We start from the raw sequence: 23152 nt of genomic DNA on the forward strand, positions 1-23152 counted from the left end.
TGTGAAAAAAGAAAATCAGAAAACTGCAAAGGTTGAGCAACAACAGTTTTATTTAATGATTTACATTACCTTAGAAAATTTAATGATCATAATCATGCTTCTCAAGCTAGTAATGCTGAAGTTGTTGCTTAAATCAAGCATCAAACTCAAGAAAGTAGTGATAATCCTGTGCAAATCATACAAAACAATATTGTTAAGAAATTTATCCTTATATATCATCAAAAAATACTCTTCATATGAAGATGAATCATATTAGAAGAGTAAATAATCCTTCAGAACCACTGAGATTAATATTCTTGAATTATACTAATATACTTTAAATGAAAAGTTATTTTAGTAAAAAATTCTGAAATTAATAATAATAAAATTTTTTTATTCACTACAAAATTAATGTTCAACATTTATCCCAATTAACATACTAGATTATTGATGGTACTTTTAAAATAATACCAACAATTTTTTATCAATTATATAACATCTATATTTTATTGGTGCAAAAAATAAATTTAGGAATCAGGATTCTTTTACTGGTATATATACTAATGACTGGAAAATCAAAAGAACTTTATTAGTTATTATTTCAAAATTTGATTGAATTTGCAAATGAAAACAATATTAATTTAAACCATCAATTATTCTTACAGATTTTGAAAAAGCAGCAATTAAAGTATTATATAAAGAATTTCCTAATGTTATTAATAAAAGATATTTCTTTTATTTAGAGTAAAATGGCTGGAAAAAAATACAAAAATATGGTTTAGCAATTTAGTGTAGTATTGTTGAGCATCTAAGTTATATAAAATAATATTACAACATTTATTTGCTTTAATATTTTTAATATTTTGTTATCAGATGAAATTCATCAGCATTTGATACCTTAAAAGCAAATATATCATTAAAAACAAATAAAATAGTATAGTAGTTTGAAAATAGTTATATTTATGACTTTAATCACAAAATAGAAATATAACTTGTTTTTTATCTTTTTTTTTGCTATAACTATAGTTTATACATAATTTAATAGAATTAGATATTTTCAAAAATACAAAATTATATTAAAGCTTAATACTATTGTTGAAAAACTTTGGTTAATTGAATATATATAGGAATTTATAATATTGTTAAAGAATTTCAAAAAGAGTAACAATAAGTAAAATTTAAAATTGAAAATATTTTTTATGGTGTTTAACATCTATAACAAAAGTAAAATTTAATTAATAGGAAAAATAAAATTATGACAATTTTTAATAATTAGCAAAATTGTTCATTAATGGATTTTCTATATGAAATAATATACAAATAATACAATTTTTTTTTGTAATTTATATATTATTTTATAGTGTTAATATTTTAAAAGTGAACTTCAGAATAGCAATTCTAATTTACTTTTATATAACTTTTTTAGAAAAAATGAAAATTATCTTATTAATTTATATGAACATTTAAGAAGATTAGGCATATATGTCTTCACAAAAAACGTGATTGAGATTGAGATTGAAATTTAGTATAGAATTTCAATCTTACTAACATATTAAGATTGAAAATTCTATATGAAATCTCAATCTCAATCTCAATCACGTTTTTTGTGAAGACCCCCAATATTGTATTTAGTAGTATGACAATCATTATAAGAACTTCTAATTGTGACAAAACTCACAACTAATATAGGACCCCGGATATCTAATATAAAGGTCATAATGGACTTTTGCAAAAAACACTCCTTTTTTGCTGAAACAAAAATCGTTTTTGTAAATATCTCAGATCCAGTTATTCAATTTTAATGAAATTTTTTTTATTTTGTAGCCCTCATTTAGCTCACAATTTAAAAAAGTTCATCAAGTGGACCGCTCAGATGCCGAGATATTTACAAAAAACGATTTTTTAATGAAAAATGGGCCAATCTAGCAGTGAAACATGACCTGTTTTGAAATATCCATCCAGGGTATAATATATTATAATTATAGCCTGTATTTTGTTACTATACCATTAAATTTTGAAGTTAAAGACTTTGAAGAGGAACCTGTCTACTATTAAGATAGGTCACCCTGTGGCCTAAGGTAAAGTTTACTATACTTCTCAATAGAATTAAAAAGTCAATATCAAAATATTACGGCATAGCCAAAAACAATTACATCAGTACAAATGTTTACTAATAAAACATATAATTATGGCAAATTACGGCATTTTAATTACGTCTATCATAATTTAAAAATTTAATTCCACTGATAAGTATAAAGTTTATATATAAAACTCTTTTAAAATCCTACTATAAAAAGAAATTTTATATTATATTGTTATGATTTTTTTCCTTTTTAGTTAATTAACCAATAGAATTTAAGTAAATCTTAAGGTAAGGTTTTATATAAAAGTAAAATTTCTACCGGTAATATATTTTAGTAGTAGACGAGTCCTCTTTGAAGATATATCAGTTTAAATGAAAAATAAAATTGTGAAAAAGAAGCTGGTAAAGCAAAAAAACTTGTAAAGCAGTCAATATAAAGTTGTATTACTGCATATTTGGTATTGCTTAATTATTTTTTTAAAATGGCTAAAAAATTTAAATATAAGATAAACTTAAATTTTGGTTAATCTTTCAACTAAATTCATCATTAACTTATCAATTTATTACCTATAAATTTTATGATATAGTGAATGAATATTATTTTTCTATTATTTTATAAAACAGAATTCTAGCTAAATTTGAAAAATGGAATTATCTATAAAATATATATTAAATCTTCTAAATAATATATATGAAGATAGAAGTCCTTAAAGAATATCACCTTAATATTATGAAAAATATTAATACCGTAAAGTCCCGAATATAAGCAACCTTTTTTTGTTATAAGGGTGCTTATATTTGGGTAAATTTATATATTTGATATATTGTAGTATTGGCCAAAATTATCATAATGTTGGTCAAGGGTGCTTACTTTTGGATAATATAAAAATCTGGGGGTATTTATATTCGAGGGTGCTTATAATCGGGACTTTACGGTAATAAAATTAAAAATATCTTTTTAATTATCTATGATAAGATCCAATATTACACTTCATATTTATCAAATATATTTTCATTTTATAATAATGAAAATAAATAATTTATTATATTATTTATAGCTTACTAGTTGGCTTATTAATCAAACACGTACTTTGCAAATTTTATTAAACTTATTTTTTAAAAAATATATAAATATATTTCAAATGAGTGATTTTAACGCTTACCAGTAGTGAAATTCACCAAGGGTAAATTCATTCAAGGTAAAGTTCACCTATATTACATAATTTATTAAAATTTAAATTGTTTTGTTTTGAAAAAACTAATAATTTTATAAATAAAAATATTTATATAAAATATATAGTTTAAATATAATAATATACGGTATTATACAATAATTCATAAGTTAGTATTATTATAAAAAATGGGATAAATCTTACAAGTATTAAATAGATTTTATACTGCTAATTGCTAAACAACTTTCAATTAATAAAGGAAGTAAATCTCATTTGACTAAAGTGGTGAAATTACGCTCTAAAGTTAGTAAATGGAAAAAAGAAAAATTTGAAAGTTAGTATTATGATGAAAACCGTAGATTTCTCCATATGTATTATACCTATACCAATAAAAATTAATATACAAGTAGTTTCGACCTTGCTGAACAATTTTCAATTAAGTTAGAAAGTCAATTCATTTGACTAAAGTAGTGAAATTACACTCTAAAGTTAATAAATAGAAAAAAAAAATCAAAAGTTAGTACTATTATGAAAAATGTAGATTTCTCCATATGTATTATATTTACACCCATGAAAATTAATATACAAGTAGTTTCGACCCTGATGAACAATTTTCAATTAATTTAGAAAGTCGATTTCATTTGACTAAAGTAGTGAAATTACACGCTGAAGTTAATAAACAGAAAAAAAATTCAAAAGTTAGTAATGTTATGAAAAATGTAGATTTCTCTATATGTATTATACCTATACCTATGAAAATTAATATACAAGTAGTTTCGACCTTGCTGAACAATTTTTAATTAATTTAGAAAGTCGATTTCATTTGACTAAAGTAGTGAAATTACGCTCTGAAGTTAATAAATAAAAAAACAATTTTGAAAGTTAGTACCATTATAAAAAATACATATGGACTGATTTGTCTACCTTTAATTAAAATATTAATTTTATTACATTTTTATTATACAAAATACTATATAATATACAGTAAATTGGAAATGAGTATTAAAAAATTTTTATTTAATGTTATTATACTATAATTTGGTAAATATTTCTTTTAAATTAATATAATTCTTAGCACTTACTATATATGTTAAAAATTTGTATCTCAACTTAAAACGTAAATATCTTCAGATCCAGTGATCCAATTGGCAAGCTCTTTTTTCGTTCATATAGACCAGATCAAAAGCTTTTCAAAGAGTCTAAATTTATAAAAAATGGATCAGTGGATCCCAAGATATTTGCATTTAAGCATGTTAAAAAGTTCATACCTCAACTTTAAACGTAAATATCTCCGGATCTAATGATTCAATCGGCATGCTCTTTTTTCGCCTATAAAGCCCAGAACAAGGGCTTTCCAACGAGCCTAAAATTATAGAAAACGGATCAGTGAATCTTGATATATTTGCGTTTAAAGATGGTAATACAAACTCTGATATAAAATAATTATTTTTATTGTTTGAAAATATTTATTATGATACCATCTTTTATATGATATTTTTATTATACTTTTATAAACATTTATAGCTACTAAGGCTATATAAATTTTTATTTTACTTTATATTTATTAAAATATACTTACTTTTTAATAATATATGTTAAAAATTCCATATATATGAGAAATGGGTTTTTTCACAGCTCTTTTACATTTAATAATTTAAGTTTCGCAAATGTAAATTTTTGTTCAACTTATTATTTAGTCAAGTGATCATCAATCAGATGATTTTTTGGTATTACAAAACAATTTTGAGTAACAAAAATTGTGAAAATCAATCAATAACTCTTTTTAATGTAGAGTAGACAAATCAACCCATATGATGGGTTTCTTTATATGTATTATACCTACACTTATAAAAAATAATATACAAGTAGTTTTGGTTTTATTGAACAACTTTTAATTAATAAAAGAAATTGATTTTATTTGACTAAAGTAGTGAAATTACACTCTAAAGTTATTAAATAAAAAATATAAAACTTGAATTAAACAGTTAGTAGTATTATAAAAAACACAAATTTCTCTATGAATTTCATTTCTAATTTATAAAATTGAGTTGTATGGGTTTAATAGTATGTTTGGAAAAAAAGTTACAGTTTAAAAAAATTCATAAAAAAATTTTTATTTACATGTATAAAATTGTAAAACGTAATACAAACAAAATTAATATAAAACCAAAATTATCATATTACTGGTGAATTTCATCAGAGGTAAATTCACCCCTGGTGAATATAAAATTAATCCATTTCAAATATTTAAATTTTTTAATTTATTTATGACTGATATAAAATGCTTTATTATTTTGACTAGTTTTTGCTTTTACTATGAAATTTTCTGTAAAACTGAAGTGATTAATAAATATATTAAAAATACTTCTAATCTACTCTTGACATGTTTCATAGTATTTGTCTATTAAAAGTAAATAAAAAATTTTTACATAACTCATTTCAAGATGTATTAAACAAAGATCAAAAATTTCAGGAGAAATTTGCTGTCAATATCAAAGCACATAGTTAGTTAAATTTATTATTTGAAATTGCAAAATTAAGCAAAACAAGATATAACTTTAAAAGACATTTAAATATATTAAATAGAAAATCTGTTCTGCAAGTGCAAGAATTTTCTTTCTCAACTAATGAATAAGAAGCTATTGTAAAAAGATTTTATAATTTGACATAGATAGAAATATATATGTTTCTTTACAATAATAAAAGTATTATACTTGCTAAGATTATAGAAGTCTTTGAAAAAGAGAATATCTTAAAATTAAGATCAACTTTGAAAATGCAGATACTCTTTGCATGATTAATTTTATTATTGAGAATATAGATATTTTTATGAAAAAATCTGTATTCAATATTAAAAACCAGGAAAATCCTTTTGAAATCCTCAAAGATTATAAAAAAAAATATTAACTATTTTATAAATACTAAAATTGATTTAATATAATATCAAAAGTCAATTTTAATGCATGTTAGGATTTATTTAGGAGTAGAGTGGTAGTTAGATTAATCTGTAATATTCAGATTATATTAAGTAAGAAAAATTTTAATTCAAAAAATTTTCTTAAAACTATACTTTTTCAGAAAGGATAAATATCAGAAATAGCTCTTAAGAAGATTAAAGAAGTGAAAAAATAATATGTTTCAGGTTGGTCAAACCTGATGGCATGTTTTAATAATGTAAGTATTTGTAATTATTTAAAATAAATAACTTTAAGTATTAAGAATCTTACTTATTTTAATATACAATTAGATTCAATATTCTATTTATGAGTCAGGAGGATCTATTATAATTAAAGATTGTCCTTTCTTAATAATGAAAAATATAAAACAAGTACGTGCTTATGCTTTAACCAGAATTTTACATTAATTTGAAAATTGCAAATAGATAGGATATTAAAGTAAAAAAAATATATAGTTATAAAACTGCCATTTTAACTTTTAAGGCTATGAATAATCTAAGACTTATATGTTATAGTAATATTTAGTAAAATATTTATACTAGAGCTAATATATATTCCAGTTCTAAAGTATTTGTCTTGCTTGATAAATGTATTATATAAAGCATTCAGTCTATATTTCAAAGAAATTAAATTCAAGTGATAGAGAAGTTTTATAAGTATATTATTTCTTCAAACTTTTGTCTCTTTATGTTTTTAAATTATTCTTATTAGTATAAATAAGTTATTACTGAAATAATAGGATCCAGAAATATATATAAAAGGGTCAGGTTTAAGTTTGCGTATTTTAAACTAAAAAAATCATGAAAATCTTTCCTTTTTTAGATAATTTTTGATAATGCCAGTCAGAATTTTATTTTTTATTATAGTAACCGACTGACATTATCATAATTCCAGCTCTGAAAAAATGCGTACAGTTCATAGTAAAAAAATTTTTTCATTACCTGACCCCCATATATATATTTTTGGATCCTGAAATAATTTATTTGAATTAAATTCTAAAGCAAGAATTGTCTATTTTTTACTAAAATAAATAAACTCATATCACCCTTAAAATAGATTTTATACTAATAGAAAATCTTTTACAAATATTTGATTTATTCACTAAAATAAATAAAAGTGAAATTAAAGTTAGGTGGTAAAAGTTAACTAAGAAGTCTAATTTAAGTTTAATATTATTTATAATTCTAATATTCTCTAAATAATTTGAAAGCCTATTGATGTATTTGGTTTATAATATAATAAAGTTATTTCTACAAGTCTTTAAAATATTTTACAATATAATAAAATTATTTTTACAAGTTTTTAAAATACTTTTACAATAAATCTACAACATAATAAAGTTATTAATATTTTTACAATATTTGTATAATTTTTTTTTTTTTTAATACTTTATTATAGATGCGATCATGCCCTATTATAATCACGCTTACTTACATATATAAACTTACAAAATATAAGATAAACAAATACATATAAGAATTAAGCATTATGAAACAAGACTACTTTTCATAAAGAACAAGTCGACCTGTCACCTAAACAATCACATCATTGTTAAAAACCATGATGCGACCTCAAATTCAAAGGTGACTGTCATGATCTACCTAAAAATTTGCCCAATGACCGCCACGACGAAATGCCAAATCATTCCATTTATTCCAATTACTTTCTAACATATTACAGCCAACATTTTTAACACCCACTTCAGTGCGTTTACTATATGACTTAGCTTTTTTATCTTTACCGCTAATATCGCACCGCTTTTCTTCCTTTACTACACGTTATAAATAACGTGCATGTATGATTCTTTCTTTATTAAAAAAGCTGTATGTACATACTATTGGATACAGAATGATGAAATAAATGAAAACATTTTCTAAATAATTCGTTAAAACTACTGGGGAAGTCTATATATTTTTCTTTCAAATAAAATTTGCCATATGTAAATATAATCAAATATGGAATGATGTGAAACTAAAAATAAATTCAATAGACAAAACTGACTATATATTTTTCTTTCTAACCAAATAGCCTTATGTAAATATTATCAGATAAGGAATGATTTAAATCCTAAAATAATTATTCATTTTTTCCCTTTTGATAATTTGTTTTTTAATAATTAGCCATCCCACAAAAGAAAATAGAAAAACAAAACAAGAATAACTAATTATATATTTATGTTCCCTTAATATAACATACCTTGCTCTAATTTACGAGCTTTAATTGCACACTGATTAACCACGTAGTCATGAGTAACACCACGTCCACGCCTTCCTCTTCTAACCCCATTACAATATGTCGTTAAAAGACTTTTATTTCTAATACTATTCAAACCCTGATGAAATTCTGCCCTTGTATAAATAGGTTCTCGTCTATTGAGTATTTCTTACTAAGGAGCGACATTATTCTGTCCACCAATTGCTATTTCTTGAAAGTCCGTAATAATATTGTCTATCATAGCACTTTGACCAGCACTACTCGACTGTTCTGTTAACTTACCATCTTTTCTATCAAAAGAAGCATCTTTTTTCTTTCTTAAGTCAAAAAAATGTTCTTCGTTAAAAGAATGATTAATAAAAATATCATCTATTAACATTTTGTATCCAACTTCACTTGTAACTTGATCTACTAGAAACTCCATTTCTTTTTCTGATATGTATTGTTTCTTAAGAATATCATATCTACGTTTCAACTTATGTTTGGAAATAAGTACCTTTGATCCAATTCCATTATTTGTGACCTGCCATTTATTTTTATTACTCTTGAGGCTGTTTTTAAACCTCTTTTTATACTTCTCTTGTTCTTTCAACGTCTTAAATTGCTTATTTATCTGCAAATTTGAATACGTAACTGCATATTTACGTGCTCTACCATCCATCAAAACTTTTTTTGTATAAGACATGCCAACGCGTTTACTTATTACTTGTTTAACTTTACTAAAATCCTTAAACACATTTTGCGGCGGAGGTGCAGGAGTTACTATTACCTTTGAACGACAATTTTGACAAACTTTTCTATTTCTTAACATTACATAAGCACAGACATTACTACAAAACGAGCATGGGATATAGAACCCCAAATACCATGTTCGTCTACTATGACTAAATTTAATATAAGTTGTAGTTTGTCTGTTCTTTTCTTGTTTCTTCAATCTATTTTCAATAACTACAAGTTTATCCAATAATAATTGACGTATTCTTAAAAAATACTTGTTTCTAGTTTTTATATCAATAGGTAACCCACAAAATACACTCGTCAAGTATTTTAAAATCCTGTATTTAGTATTCATCATAGGCCGATCTGAATTAATCAAATAAGGCATATCATATTTCTTTATTATATGTCTATTGTTGGTAATAATCATCAACATATCTTTCTCTTTCTGTAACGAATCTACATGTAAAAGGATGTAGGACTTTCCTTTTCGGGTGGAATATATTGTATCAGCCCCCGTGTACTGTTTCACTTTTTCTGGATGGAAAAAAGTATAGCCGATAAAAATTTCTTTATTCAGCATCTTTTATCTGATTGGTGCACCGTATTTACGCCTTCTTTTTGAAAAATTTCGCAAGAAAACAAAACTTTTATGTCTTTAAAGGACTATTAAGCCCTTGTAAACTTATTCGAACTGAAAAGAGTGATAATAAAAAGTGTGTTGTTTAAACCAAGGAACACTTTTGTCTTAATACTGAAGTGCTATTTTTCTAGTAATTTAACGAGAAAAAAGTGTAATATTTCTTGTGTGAAAAATGGACGTGAACGGTACAGGTAAGAGTTTTTATAATAATATTACAATATTTGTATAATATTATATATTAAATTAGTATAAAATTATATAGAATTAATGTATACATCGCGGGGTGTGATCTCCATATTTATCACTTCATATACAAATTCTATATCTTACTCTTAAATATATCATGCGATGATTATCATGCATCGCTCTTAAATAAAATTTTTATTGGGCGATGATTAATAATATCGCCTTATTATTTTACTGATTGATTATTGATAGTTTATATACAAATTTTCCCATAGTATAATACACGTAATCTCTTTTTCCTTTTTATTCCCACGATAAATAAAAATATTTTTTTTTCACCTTTATCATATTTTTTTTTATCCTTTCATCACATTATGGATAATGTATCTATTATTAATGAAGATAAAGAAGAAAATATTAATGTTTCTGATACTATTCAAGAAAATATCAATAACAATATTTCCGATACTATTCAAGAAGGTTTGGATAATGAACCCTCTCTTAAAATTGCCACTGAAAATATTAGTCTTGATACAACTTTTGCTTCTTGGGAAGAAGCTGAAATATTTCTTGAGGAATATAGGCGTCGTAATGGTTTCTCTATAAATAAGTATCGAATATCAAGAAATAAATCCAGTCAATTAATCACAAAAAGAACATTTACATGTGAGTTTGGTGGAAAGTTCAAGTCAAATAAAAAGGAAACTGGAAATCAACGAAATACCAGAACTAAAAAGCGTCAGTGCCCCTGGCACATAAATTTGACATTTCCAGAACATGCAACAAACATTACCATTAGTTTATTTGAAAATGAACACAATCATGAATTAAGATCAGATACTTGTGAATTTAATAGTAGATATAGAGAAATTTCAAAAGAAATAATGGATGAAATTGAAATAATGACTAAACATGCAAACCTTTCAATTACCGTACAACGCAATCTTTTAAAGGCACGATTTCCAAAAATTAATTACACAGACTCAGATTTGTCAAACGCCATACAAAGAATCAAGATTATCAGCCGTAGTAATATGCACAATAATGCATCTGATCTTCTTATAGGTCTTGTACAAAAAAAGCAAGAAAATCCTCATTTTTTTCTTAAATTTGAACTTGATGCTGATAATCGTCTTGTGCGGGTCTTCTGGATGACTCCTGAACAAATTATTCTTTGGATTAAATATCATGATGTAATTATTAATGACAACACAGCTAAAACAAATATGTACAATATGCCATTAAGTTTATTTGTTGGTATAGATAATAATGGACGCACAAGATTACTTGCACAAGCTATTGTAAGTGACGAAACATTTGAAACATACCAGTGGATTTTGCAGTGTGCACTTCAAGCAACTGAAAAACAACCAATAGTATTCTTTACAGATGCAGATCCAGCAATGGATGCTGCAATTCCTCTTCAATTTCCAAACAGTTATCATGCACATTGTATATATCATATTGCCCAAAATTTGCCAAAAAATTTGAAAGCAAAACTAGGAAGTTTGTATAATAGTTTCATTGAAAAGTTTTATAAATGTCGCAATAGTCTCTGTGAACCTTTATTTTTTTCACGATGGACTAGTTTGTTAGAAAATTTTCCATTAGCTAAAGATTATCTTCTTAGAGTATTATGGCCATCAAATAAATCATGGGCACGCTGTTATTTGAAACAAATATTTACAGCTGGCATTGAAAGTACTTCCCGAGTTGAAGGAATGAATGCAATCATTAAAAAAACTGTTAGAAGTAATTCCACTTTGTGTCAACTTGTTGATCAATTATCTGAACGACTTATTTCAGAAATTCAATGGGGAAGATTTCATGAATATCGATCTTCAACTACTAGTTCAATTTCAGTATCAATAGGAGAAGATCTTTTTCCATCTGTAATTAAGATAATGGAAAAGTATTTATGTATAAATACTATAACTGCTATTAAAGTAGAAATGGCACAATGTCTATATCTCCAAGCAACTATCGCTTTATTTTCAGAACTGGATTTTACTCAAGAACAGGTAATTATTAATCGTGAGTTAGAGGGTTAGGGTTAGGGTTAGGTTAGGGTACGGGATTAGGGTATGGTATTAGGGTTAGGTTAGGGTACGGGATTAGGGTATGGCATTAGGGTTAGTGGCATTAGGGTTAGGTTAGGGTACGGGATTAGGGTGTGTTATTAGTGTTAGGTTAGGGTATGGATTATGGGTTAAAGGTTTGATAGATAAATAAGAATTCATGATTAAGTATCATACTAACTGTAACATTTATTTTATTGTTATGAAATGTGGTTGCCTTATCAAGATTACGACGCACAGCAAATTACTTTACAGTCAATTATTGATGAAATTGGTAAAGAAGATGTAAAAGAAATCTGGAAAATTTGCGATATTCATCCTGATAAAAAAGATCATATGCATTATATTGTAATTTCCAATGAAATTTCGTTTCTATGTACATGTTTAACCACAATATCAAGGGGTATAATTTGCCGTCATTATTTTCGCGTAATGATGTTTTCAAAAGTTGCTGGTTTTCATATTTCAATGATTCCAGAAAGATGGTATCAAGATGTTTATCAAGGAAAACCATTGACGCAAGAAACTGGATTAATTTTTCTTCATGAAAATGAAAACCTGGAAAATAATACTAATAATGATTTAGAAATAAGGATTCCAACTCGTAAAGCTATTACCATTCCAAAAACTGTACCTATAATGAAGAAAGCTATTGAAAAAAGAAAAAAGTATGGTAAATTATGGGGTATGGCCCGTGAAGCTACTTTACTTGCACTTGAATCTAATGATAACGAAATGGAACTTATATTACAAGATTATATCAATAAAAAGAAGCGAAACTATGAAATGATTTCAGAAAGCAATACAGAAATTGAAATGGAACAAAATCATATTAATGAATCAACCAATATAAGTAATGAATTTCAAGAACTTGGAAATATTCAAAATCCACTAAAAGCTAAAACTAAAGGCCGTCCTCCAACAAAGAGATATAGAATGATTGGAGCATTTAAAAGGGTAGTAGTAGTAAAAGTTGGTTCGTTGCCGAAATACATATAAATGTCGTATATGTGGACAGTGCGGTCACAATGCAGCATATCATAAGAATGACAAACTTAAAGAACGCCAACAATAAATATTGTATGTAATTTGTAATTACTTTTTATTGTAGAATGTAAAATATAATATAAATTTAATAAAGTGACATATTTATGTATCGCATGTAATGAAAATTATTTTTAAGCTGTAATATGTTGGTATCGCACCCCTGAAGTGTAATTTTAGAAAATCGCAGGGCGCGATGCAAAATTTTTCCCAATTATATATATTATATCTTTACAATATTATTATATAAAGATTTAAATTTTTTTTTTTTTTTTTTTAATGATTTATATATGCTTTATTGATATGTAGTTTATATACCATACAAACAAATTATTATAAGCTATATCCACCCAGTAGGATGCAATCATCAAAATATAAAGATCTAAATTATATTCTTATGGATTTCAATTATTTATAGTTTTATGATTGTTATTGTATAATTGCAATATTATAAAAATATTGTAAAAATATTGCAAAAAAAAAATTAAGAGTTTTAGTAAAGTATACAATAATAAAAATAGTAATAATATGCTACTAATATGACTTCCTGATAGATTTATAGAGGTTATCATATAAATCATATAATTTTACTATGACCAAATTAATGTTTTCATTAGAACCTATCTCTAATAATAATAATGCATTTTATCTCTTGAATTAATTCTATAATTTTTCTATTGATTGTTCTGTCAAATAACTTTATACTTGAGCAATTATAAATACTATTTCATTAAGCTATAAATTGTATTGACTTGAAGGATATTTACATTTTTTATTATATTTGCAATTATTAATAATGTAATGTAAATTTTTTATCTAACATATTATTTTCTTGTAATCAAATAGATTTATATTACCATTAATATTACAATATGATTTGAGATAGAGTTTTATTGTAACAGCATTTAAATAAAAATAGTATATGAATAATATTAACGAATTTACATTATTAGATGTAAGATTGTTTAAGAACATATATTTTTCCTATTTTCTAAAATAACCTTATATAAATATATAGCCTTTATTAAATAATAATTTTATATATTTTTCCTTATGTATTTTTATTGCTATAAAGGTTTCATTATACTTGACTTAAAAATGGCATTTTTATAAAAACTCTTAAAAAACCTAAGCCTTTTATCTTGTAAGAGAATTGCAAAGAATTTTTATTTTCTTATTAAATTTTTTTTGCAATAAATAAGTTATATTCAAAAACTTTTTCAGATTCATTATTACTTTATTAAAAATATTTTATAATAAATACTTCATTAATATATAATATATATGATTAAACTACTGCTAATTCTAAGTTCTTAATATTATATAACTCATAATTTATGTGTCATTACTTATTATTTATTTGGCAGAATTAAATAGGCTGTATTATATAAATTATAATATATATTTAAAAAAAAAGAAATAAAATTATTGATTGTGATAGGGACAAAAATAGGAATTTAAATAAATTTTGCTAGTTTAATATAGTAAATAGTCCTTTACTAATGCTTTAGATAATAATTGAACAAAGATATAATATTTATAATTTATTATATAGATAATGCTTAAAATTATTCAGTTGCTAAAATTAAGCTGATCATTATGTATTATTGTAACATAAATAAATAATAATTTTGTATTTATAATCACAATATACAATATATAACTTTTGAAATTTTCTAGTAAAATAAAATTACTTATTCCAAAAACTTATAGTACAATTATTTATGATTATAATTGTAGATATTCAAGTCATAATTACTAAACAACTGAAGTATAAGAAAATAACAGTTAATGATGATATACTTAGATATCTTTATGAAACTCATTTTTTTATACCAAAAAAAATAAACTGGCTATCCATTACTTTTTGACTTATTGGTTTAACAAAAATTCAAATTTTTTGTTAAAAAAAACTCAAAAAAATAAACTTGAAATGGTTTAAACATTTCAAATAAAACAATTTATTATTTCTCATAATACAATATATCACAACTTTAAAAAAGTTGAATTCACAATATATATTTCTTATTGTAAACCTTTAATGATAAAAGCATATTGTTAGACTTAATTTGAGTGAACTTATAAATATGAAAATTAAATAGTAAAAATGTAAGATAATGAAAAAGAGTTCTATTTTCAGATAAAAGTATCTTTACTTAATTTCAACAGGGTTATTAAAGAATAGTATGGTATGAATCTGAAAAGAAGTTAAATCCTGATTGTATTTCAGTTACTGTGAAATACAGTTCTAGTAAAATATTTTGGAAGTACTTTTTCTAAAATGACCTTAGACCAATTGTTTTATTAAATGGTTCAAATTACTGACTAAATACAGTAGTATATGCTAAAATTATTAATGATTATGTTGTACCTACTTGGCATAAATATTTTCTATAGGGTAATAGAATTTTTTAAGTAGATAATACTACACTATATTGTTCAAAGTTTTGCCATAGCTATATGTAATAAATGCTAGGATTGTAATGTTTAACTGGTTAGCTTAATTATTAGATATTAATTTTATAGAGAATATTTGAGTTAAAATAAAGATGATACTCATGATAATTTATCATTGTTCATCACTATCATCTAGTATTAGTATATTTACAGAGTATATCAAAGATATATGGGATAATATTTCTTTTGAATATTAATCAATAGTATATTTTAAAAAATTGATGCAGTTATTTCTGCAAATAAAAATAAAATTAATTACTAAATTTTTTTAAAATTTAATAAAGGATGTAATAAACATATTAAACAAATTTTTATTTCCATCATATTTAATATATATATATTTTTCAAATTTAAAAGTGGTCAGATAATTTTAGACATCATCTGTAATATAAATATTATTAAATCATTATTTGCTTTTTAGATATATTGTTAATTGGATAAAATACTAATATAAAAAATATAAAAATAACTAATAATTATGAAAAAAATATTTCCTTTTAATATTTATTAAAGTTAGAAATTTAAATTAAGGTTAAATTAAAATTAAGTTAAAGGATTAGATTTATCTATTATAATACAGTGCGGTACCTCTATAACTGACCCAATTTTATAGTCATAATGTGACATTTTCAAAAAGATGTCATATTAGCAAAAAATAATATTTTAAAATTCTAACCGATAATTTTAATAAAGCACATCAAGAGCTTTTAAACTTATCGGGTTAGATTAAAAAATAATAAATTTTGCTAGTGCTACATAAGTTTGAAGTTCAGATAATTTATTATGATGGGAAAAATTTGAGAATAAGTCATTTGATAGTGCTTATTCAAATAAATCATTTTAGCTTATAAATTTACCTATGCTTTATTAAGGTAGTTTTTATTTATTACAAATTATATTATATCTATTTCTCAAAAAGGAATTACAGGAAAACTTGCTAAAAAAAATATAAATCCCACAGAAAAGTTTCTGATAATATACTTAATCAAATTACTTTAAATAATTATAATGAATAATAAATTATATATAAAAAATTATGCATAATTCTAATTAACATTAGGTATTGCATTAGCCAATCAAATTTATTTTAAGTCATGTGATTTTGTATTATGTCAGCAAAAAAATTGAGAAAATTTTTTTATTGGCTTAATGTATTTATCTTTTTAAAAGTTATCTAATTTTAAAATTTTATAAAATTCTCGACCATTAGATCACAAGATATAAAGCTACCTATTATTATGTATGCATCGCACTGTATTATAATTGTTCTTATGATTTTATTTTATTAATTAATTTGAAATTTTTTTTTTAAATTAAAATTAGAAATTTTCTAAAAATATTTTAGATATACAGTCAACTCCCTCTATAGTCACTCCCGTTATAGTCACATTCTACTATATAGTCACACCAATTGAATGTTCAAAACACTTTATTATTAAAATCTATCCTATATAGTCACAATCTATCTATAGTCACTATCACACCTATCCTCAAAAATCTTATATTAAAAAGAACCGTTTATAATCACAGTTATATAAAGAATATATTTAATAACTTGGCATCTAATAATCGTACAAAGATGTATCATAGCAGTCGGTATGCATGTCATACAAGCCTGCCGATCCTAATTAAATTTTTGTGTTACACAAAATTGCTAAAACTTCGGTATATTGCAAACATTTTAAAGACTTATATTTTCTAACAAAATAAAATGATGAAATTGATAGACGAATATCTGTTCCATTTATTGCAAATATTTTTTTATTTCTGGAAACCTTGTACCCGACTTCTATAAACACCACAAATTACGGTATAATTTGACATAAATTTGAGAGATTCTTTTCTAGCTTAATTCGTGACAGAAATCTATATACCTGAATACCTGTAATGAAACCCGGCGAATGTGAAAATGTACTTATTAAAATCTTTTTATGCAATAGTTTTTGAAAAAAAAGACATTTTTGTTTTATATATATATTAAACTTATTAATAACTCTACATTAACCTTTAATAAAGTGTTATAATTTATTCTTTACGAACTTCAGAAGTTTCTCCGAAAGGTACTGCTACTGCTCTTTTCTTTCTTCGATATTGAACATGTTGCTTAACTCGACTTAAATCCCATTCATCTGACAAGGTATTCAATTTTTCTCTTATTTCTTCATTTGTTGGTTCATTTTGACTCAAAATTAAGGGTTCTAAAAGGCTTTCTTCTTCTGAATTAGGAATTCGTTTAGCTTTTCGTTTACGTTTACGTGATTCAAGTGTATCTTGTAATTCATTTTCATTTTGTGCTACAATATTGGATCCTTCAGCATTCAATTGATTTAATTGAAATTGTGAATCTAAAGTTTGTGTACGTTCTGTTGTTTTTTTATTTTTTGTTGATTCCTTAAGCTCTTTTTGAAAAGCTAATATCTTTAATTTAGGTACACCTAATTTGCTTCTCCCTGACTGAATCGACCTTGTTTTAAGAACATCTTCATAATAAATTGCTCGCATACGAATTACTCCATCAGGAAAGCAGTTTTTAAGCCGAGTTACTCCTTCAACTGTCAGTTGTGTCTGGTAAACATTTTTCCACATGTCATTGTTAAGAAAAGATTCATTTGTTTTATCAAATTCTTGAAGAAGAATATTAACTAATTTCCACATTGCATCATATCTTTGGTTTATTGCATGATTTCCAGTAGATGCTGTTGGGTCATTAAGATATTCAGATAATAAGATTCCAATTCGATCCCGTTCTGTTTGTGCTGATTTTATTTGTAATTTTAAACTTTCCATGTTAATTACATTTCCTGATATATTCTGCTTTATGAATTTAACTCCAAAAGTTTCTAACGCCTCATCATATGCAAAGAAATGTCCTTTTCGTTTTTCATTATGATCAATTCTAATGGAAGCTGCATAACGTAATTTATCTTCTAACCTGGGAAATTTTTCCAAAATACCAATAAAATGGCATACAGAACTGGCATAACGAGTTTTAGCTGCTGAAGCAAATAATCCACCAAATGCAGCTAAAGCATTTTTTTGTAAATCATAATTTCCAACTCGAATTCCAATACGATGAGCTTTAAATATTCCGGCCCATTGGTAGTAGAGGTACCAGATTCTAAATGCTGAATTTACAACTTTGCTACTTTCCCAAATTTCATGTATATTAAGGTTTTTTTTTTTTATGTAGATACGTATTGCAAGAGCTACAGCAGTCCATATTAATTCAAGAACACGAACAGTAGATCTATAATCAACAACAGATTCTAATTTTTCCAAAAATTTGACTCCAAGAAAATTTGCAAGATCAAAGATACCATAACTTGAAAAAAGAACGACGACACCTGCACATATCCTGATGCGTGCATGATAAGAATTGGACGTAATTGAGGCCAATTATCTTTTTGTTTAATTATTCTTCAGAAAATTGCTTCATCAGCAACTACATCCAAATATTGTTCAGGTGTTAGTTCTAAATCTCTTTTATACATTTGTAAAGATTCAAAAATACCTTCGTCTGAACTTGGAACTCCACCAGGCTCTAAAATTACCACATTCGGGGGATCTACTTTGCATCCATGTTCAACGTGATTTAAGATTTTTTCATGCACAATAGCCATATCAAAGTTTGTTTGATATTCTGCAATCCCTTGTGAATCTATTTTAACATTAAGAAGGTCATCTAAAACAGAATCAAAGGTGTCTAAAGTATCCCTAATTACTTGATTCATGCCAAATAATTCTAATGGAGAGGTAATTTGATTTTCATCATCCTTATTTTCATGTAAATTGAATGGCATTTGGTGCTGAAAAACCATTCGAAGTGTGGCATGTGTACTGGTACGTGTTGTGTCAAAGATATTTCCATATCTAAAAGTTGCTTCCTTGAAATCTATGTTATCAATGACAGCTAAATTCCAAGCATTTTCACTTTTATTAAGACGTTGACATGGATCTATAGATTTCATTCGAGTTTTTTCTAGCCTTCTTTCTTGACTATCTGTATGTCCACTTATTTGCAAAGTAGAAAGAAGGCGCCAAAATTGTTGAATAAGTTTTGGTTTTCGACTAAGACTTGCAAGTACTTGAGTAAACCAAACGCGTAAACCTGGAAATGCAATTTCTATTAATACTGAATTAAAAAAAAGTAACTGTTTTTGTCAATTGTTGTTCATTGAGTTGTTTTGGTAGCTTGTTTCGGGATTTTAATTTAATATTTGATACCTTTAATTTTTTTTTAAAAATTTCTTTGCACAGATTTCCAAAAAAACCGGTTAAATATGATGGAAAAGCTGAATGGTAATTTTCAAGAGATGCCGGATTTTGAATTTCAGTTTTATTTTCGTTCAGTTCTTTTCGTGACTTCCAAATACGTTCTGCTAATTTTTTTCCTACATCAGGCCATTGTGCATCAGAAATATGCAATTCAGAGAAATGGGAATATATATTTGAAATTTTATTCATTTTTAGAAGAATTTGAAACGCAAAAAGAGTAGGTAATTGAGTATTATTTTGATCTAATTCTGTGCTTGTTGTGGTAAAGGAATTGATAGAAGATAATGATAATCGACGAACTTCATCAAAATTACTAATAAATTCGAAATTGTTGGAAATATTTTTAGCACTTTTTGGTAGAAATACATCTTGAAGAAAATGGAATGCAGTATTTAGCATATGCGTAAGAATAATTTTTTTCTTTTCCTCACTCTCTTTTTTTGCAACATGAAAAAGCCAATTTGCTAACGCTATGAGCATCTTATTATAATCTTCATTATGCAATCCTGAATTTACACAACTGAATTTAGGTTTTCCCGAACCACTTTTTTGGTGAAGATGTCCTCCATTAATTTCAAAACAGCTGCAGCATATATACCGGGAATTTGGAAACTCCTCTTTAACTAAATTAGATATATTTGGACATGCCTCGAGTGCATTACAACTGAATTGTCCATTACAAGCTACTTGTATATTTCTGTTAAAGACATTCCAAGAATGTTGACGGCAATTCATTCCACGACTAAAAAAAAAATAATTCTTCCCACAAAATAAGCATCTCCTTTTATGAATTATACTATCTTCCGTTTTTCTTAATTGTTTAGCCTGGTTACTATGGTTTTTTTGATCATAATTGAAATGTGACATACATACACCTAAATTAATTTTTCCGTCTAAAAATTTAGTTGCGTTATCTGTATCAATTTGCCAAGTTCCTACTAATTGAGAAATATTCTTTTTGCTATTTATACCACAAGTTTGCAATTTTCCATTAATAGTATCAATAATTACACATGACGAAAGTGGAGTTGATAATATTTCATCCATGATATGCGATTCATTCTCATGTGTTTCTGATTCATTTTCTTCTTGCGACTCATAATCAATATTTTCATCTTCTATTTCGGTATCACTTTCAGAACTGCATTCATCTATTTCTTCATTTTGGACAGTTTTACATGCTTGAATAAAACTTTTAGCGTGAAATATATTGGACTTTTGTTTATTTTCTTGAATATCAAATAACTGTTGCATTAAAATTGAATTGTCAACCTCAGCATTTAATAATCTCGGATCTTCTTGGTTTATTAATTGCTCTAAAAATGCTTCGTCATATTCTAATAATTCTTCTTCATTATCTTTTAAAAACTCTTCAAGCAAGGCGTTATCATTGTCTGTAAGGTTTATAAACTCTGGAACAGCTTCCATATTGAAATTGTAAAAAGGTCGTCACAAAATTGGGGATTTTAAGTACCTGAGATTCTTTTCTTAAACGAAGAATATGAACTTAAAATTACTTCAAAATGATAGATTTCGATCTCATCTACCATGAAATGTACTCAGAATTTGTAGTACAAAAGATTTTATTGGCGTAAATATAAAATGAAGTCACGGTATTTTAATGATTTTTATATGATTATATAGTAAATCTATAGTAAATGCACTATGTCGATCATTTTTTATCACACTAATAAAATTATTTGCTCTGCATAATTGTGACATGCATACCGACTGATAGCTTGTTAGAATCGTCTCACTGAGACGAATCGAATGGTGGTAGTTTTATCCTTTTCCTTGTGCAAACAGTCTTATGACTTTATCTTTTATTTATACTTTGGACTTCGAAAAGTGATCGAACAATATTACAGAAATAAGAAAATAAACTAATAAAAAATAAAAAGAGTAGCTTCACGACTCATACAAGTAAAGAAATCTAAACTAAAATAAAATTAAAGCAAAGAAAAACTGAACTATTACAGAATCGCATACCCCAACTTTACCCGAAGGCCAGTGTGAGTCAACTATCCAACATCCAAAAATCCAGTCCGTTACCAGAAAGAAATCCTAAGAGGTTGAACTGTTAAGCGGCGCAGAAAATCCAAGTGCGAGATCCAAGATCCACCCCGAATTATAGAAGAGGATATCCAAGAAATCCAGGAATCCTGAGAAACTGACGCCAAAGAAGAGTTACGTTGTTGTGGAGAAGTAGTATTAGGGAAAGAATTTGTAGAAGGGCCACGTAATTTGGAAGCAGCCGAGATACCCTGCGATTCCTCCCAAGCATGGAAAAGAACACACTAGCAAGCTAGTCGAATTAATCTTTAACCGAAGTTTTATGTGTAAATTCTGGCTGACATAAAATGTTGTAAAAATTTGTAATTCAATAAAGTAAATTCATCAATCGCTAAAGCGCTGTATATAAATTTCCGATACAGAATGATAAAATTTGTATTCATAAAGAGAAGGGAAATAGGAAAGCTTAAAATAAGCATAAAAGAAGTGAAAAAGGGAAGATGATTAAAAGAAAGTAAAAGAAAGTAATTAATTAAAAGGGAACTAGCACAATTAGCGCATTAAGAAAGTAGGATGAACAAAATCAGCGGGTAAAACCCACTGTGATCGAAAATCAGAAGGAGCAGGATGGATGCGAATCAAACCAAGCGTGCACAAACATCCAATAATGATAAGATATCACAAGGTTTAACACGACCTAGTTTGAAAGAAAACCGTGTATCACTGTTCCAAAATTGTGAAAATGTTGAAGAGGAGGCCGATTTGGTGATAACAGATTGGATGGCATCGCGAAGATACTTCTTTGATACCGAAGAAGTATTGTGCTTGGAAATTAATAACCAGAGGAAATTGTGAGAAGGTACATAAATGGAAGCACTATTCGAGAGTATCCTTCGGACCATATCAATAATGGAACGACTAAAGCCAAGAGTTTTGAAATCTTGATAATCAATAACAGGGCAGTTTGGACCAACAAAAGGACCAGAGGTGGGTTTGTTAGTAATAAAATGACTTGCAACTACAGAAGAGGGATTCAAAATCACTTTTTGGATAGAACCCGTAAACTTAGAAGAAACGAATGCAACTGAAGATTGATGTGAACGTTCTTTCAAACAGAAGGAAACATCAGAACGCGAGGATACAAGATTACGTATATTCTGAACAATTGAGTAATCAGTAGTAGACATAGTCAAATTATAGGAGGTAGGAGGAATGACTATAGCAGGATCCTTAGTAGCCATCCACATAGAAGAGTCAAGAAGATCGGGGTGAACAACATGTCGTGAAAATTTACTCCGGTCTGATAAAAGGTCTTTATGGCGTACTTGACGGGC

General features: G+C 26.0%; 4 protein-coding genes across 4 annotated transcripts; 2 read left to right on the forward strand and 2 right to left on the reverse strand.

Annotated features, from left to right (window-relative positions):
- Positions 1 to 7792: 7792 nt before the first annotated feature.
- Positions 7793 to 9558, reverse strand: OCT59_014657 (uncharacterized protein; the record flags this gene model as incomplete). The annotated part of the gene is made up of 3 exons (XM_066150161.1): positions 7793 to 7962; positions 8388 to 8497; positions 8579 to 9558. 3 exons carry the CDS (start codon positions 9556 to 9558, stop codon positions 7793 to 7795), a joined length of 1260 nt encoding a protein of 419 aa, XP_066002355.1.
- A 2114-nt stretch (positions 9559 to 11672) lies between these two features.
- On the forward strand, positions 11673 to 12002 carry OCT59_014658 (uncharacterized protein; the record flags this gene model as incomplete). Its single annotated transcript, XM_066150162.1, has 1 exon — positions 11673 to 12002. One exon carries the CDS (start codon positions 11673 to 11675, stop codon positions 12000 to 12002), a length of 330 nt encoding a protein of 109 aa, XP_066002356.1.
- Positions 12003 to 12815: 813 nt separating this feature from the next.
- Positions 12816 to 13028, forward strand: OCT59_014659 (uncharacterized protein; the record flags this gene model as incomplete). Its single annotated transcript, XM_066150163.1, has 1 exon — positions 12816 to 13028. The coding sequence occupies one exon, from the start codon at positions 12816 to 12818 to the stop codon at positions 13026 to 13028; it is 213 nt and encodes a 70-aa protein (XP_066002357.1).
- Positions 13029 to 17555: 4527 nt separating this feature from the next.
- OCT59_014660 (uncharacterized protein) lies at positions 17556 to 21233 on the reverse strand (the record flags this gene model as incomplete). The annotated part of the gene is made up of 3 exons (XM_066150164.1): positions 17556 to 18874; positions 19042 to 19681; positions 19755 to 21233. 3 exons carry the CDS (start codon positions 21231 to 21233, stop codon positions 17556 to 17558), a joined length of 3438 nt encoding a protein of 1145 aa, XP_066002358.1.
- Between the last annotated feature and the right edge of the window lie 1919 nt (positions 21234 to 23152).

The sequence above is a fragment of the Rhizophagus irregularis genome, chromosome 22 (assembly GCF_026210795.1).
Source record: "Rhizophagus irregularis chromosome 22, complete sequence".
Lineage (NCBI taxonomy): Eukaryota > Fungi > Glomeromycota > Glomeromycetes > Glomerales > Glomeraceae > Rhizophagus > Rhizophagus irregularis.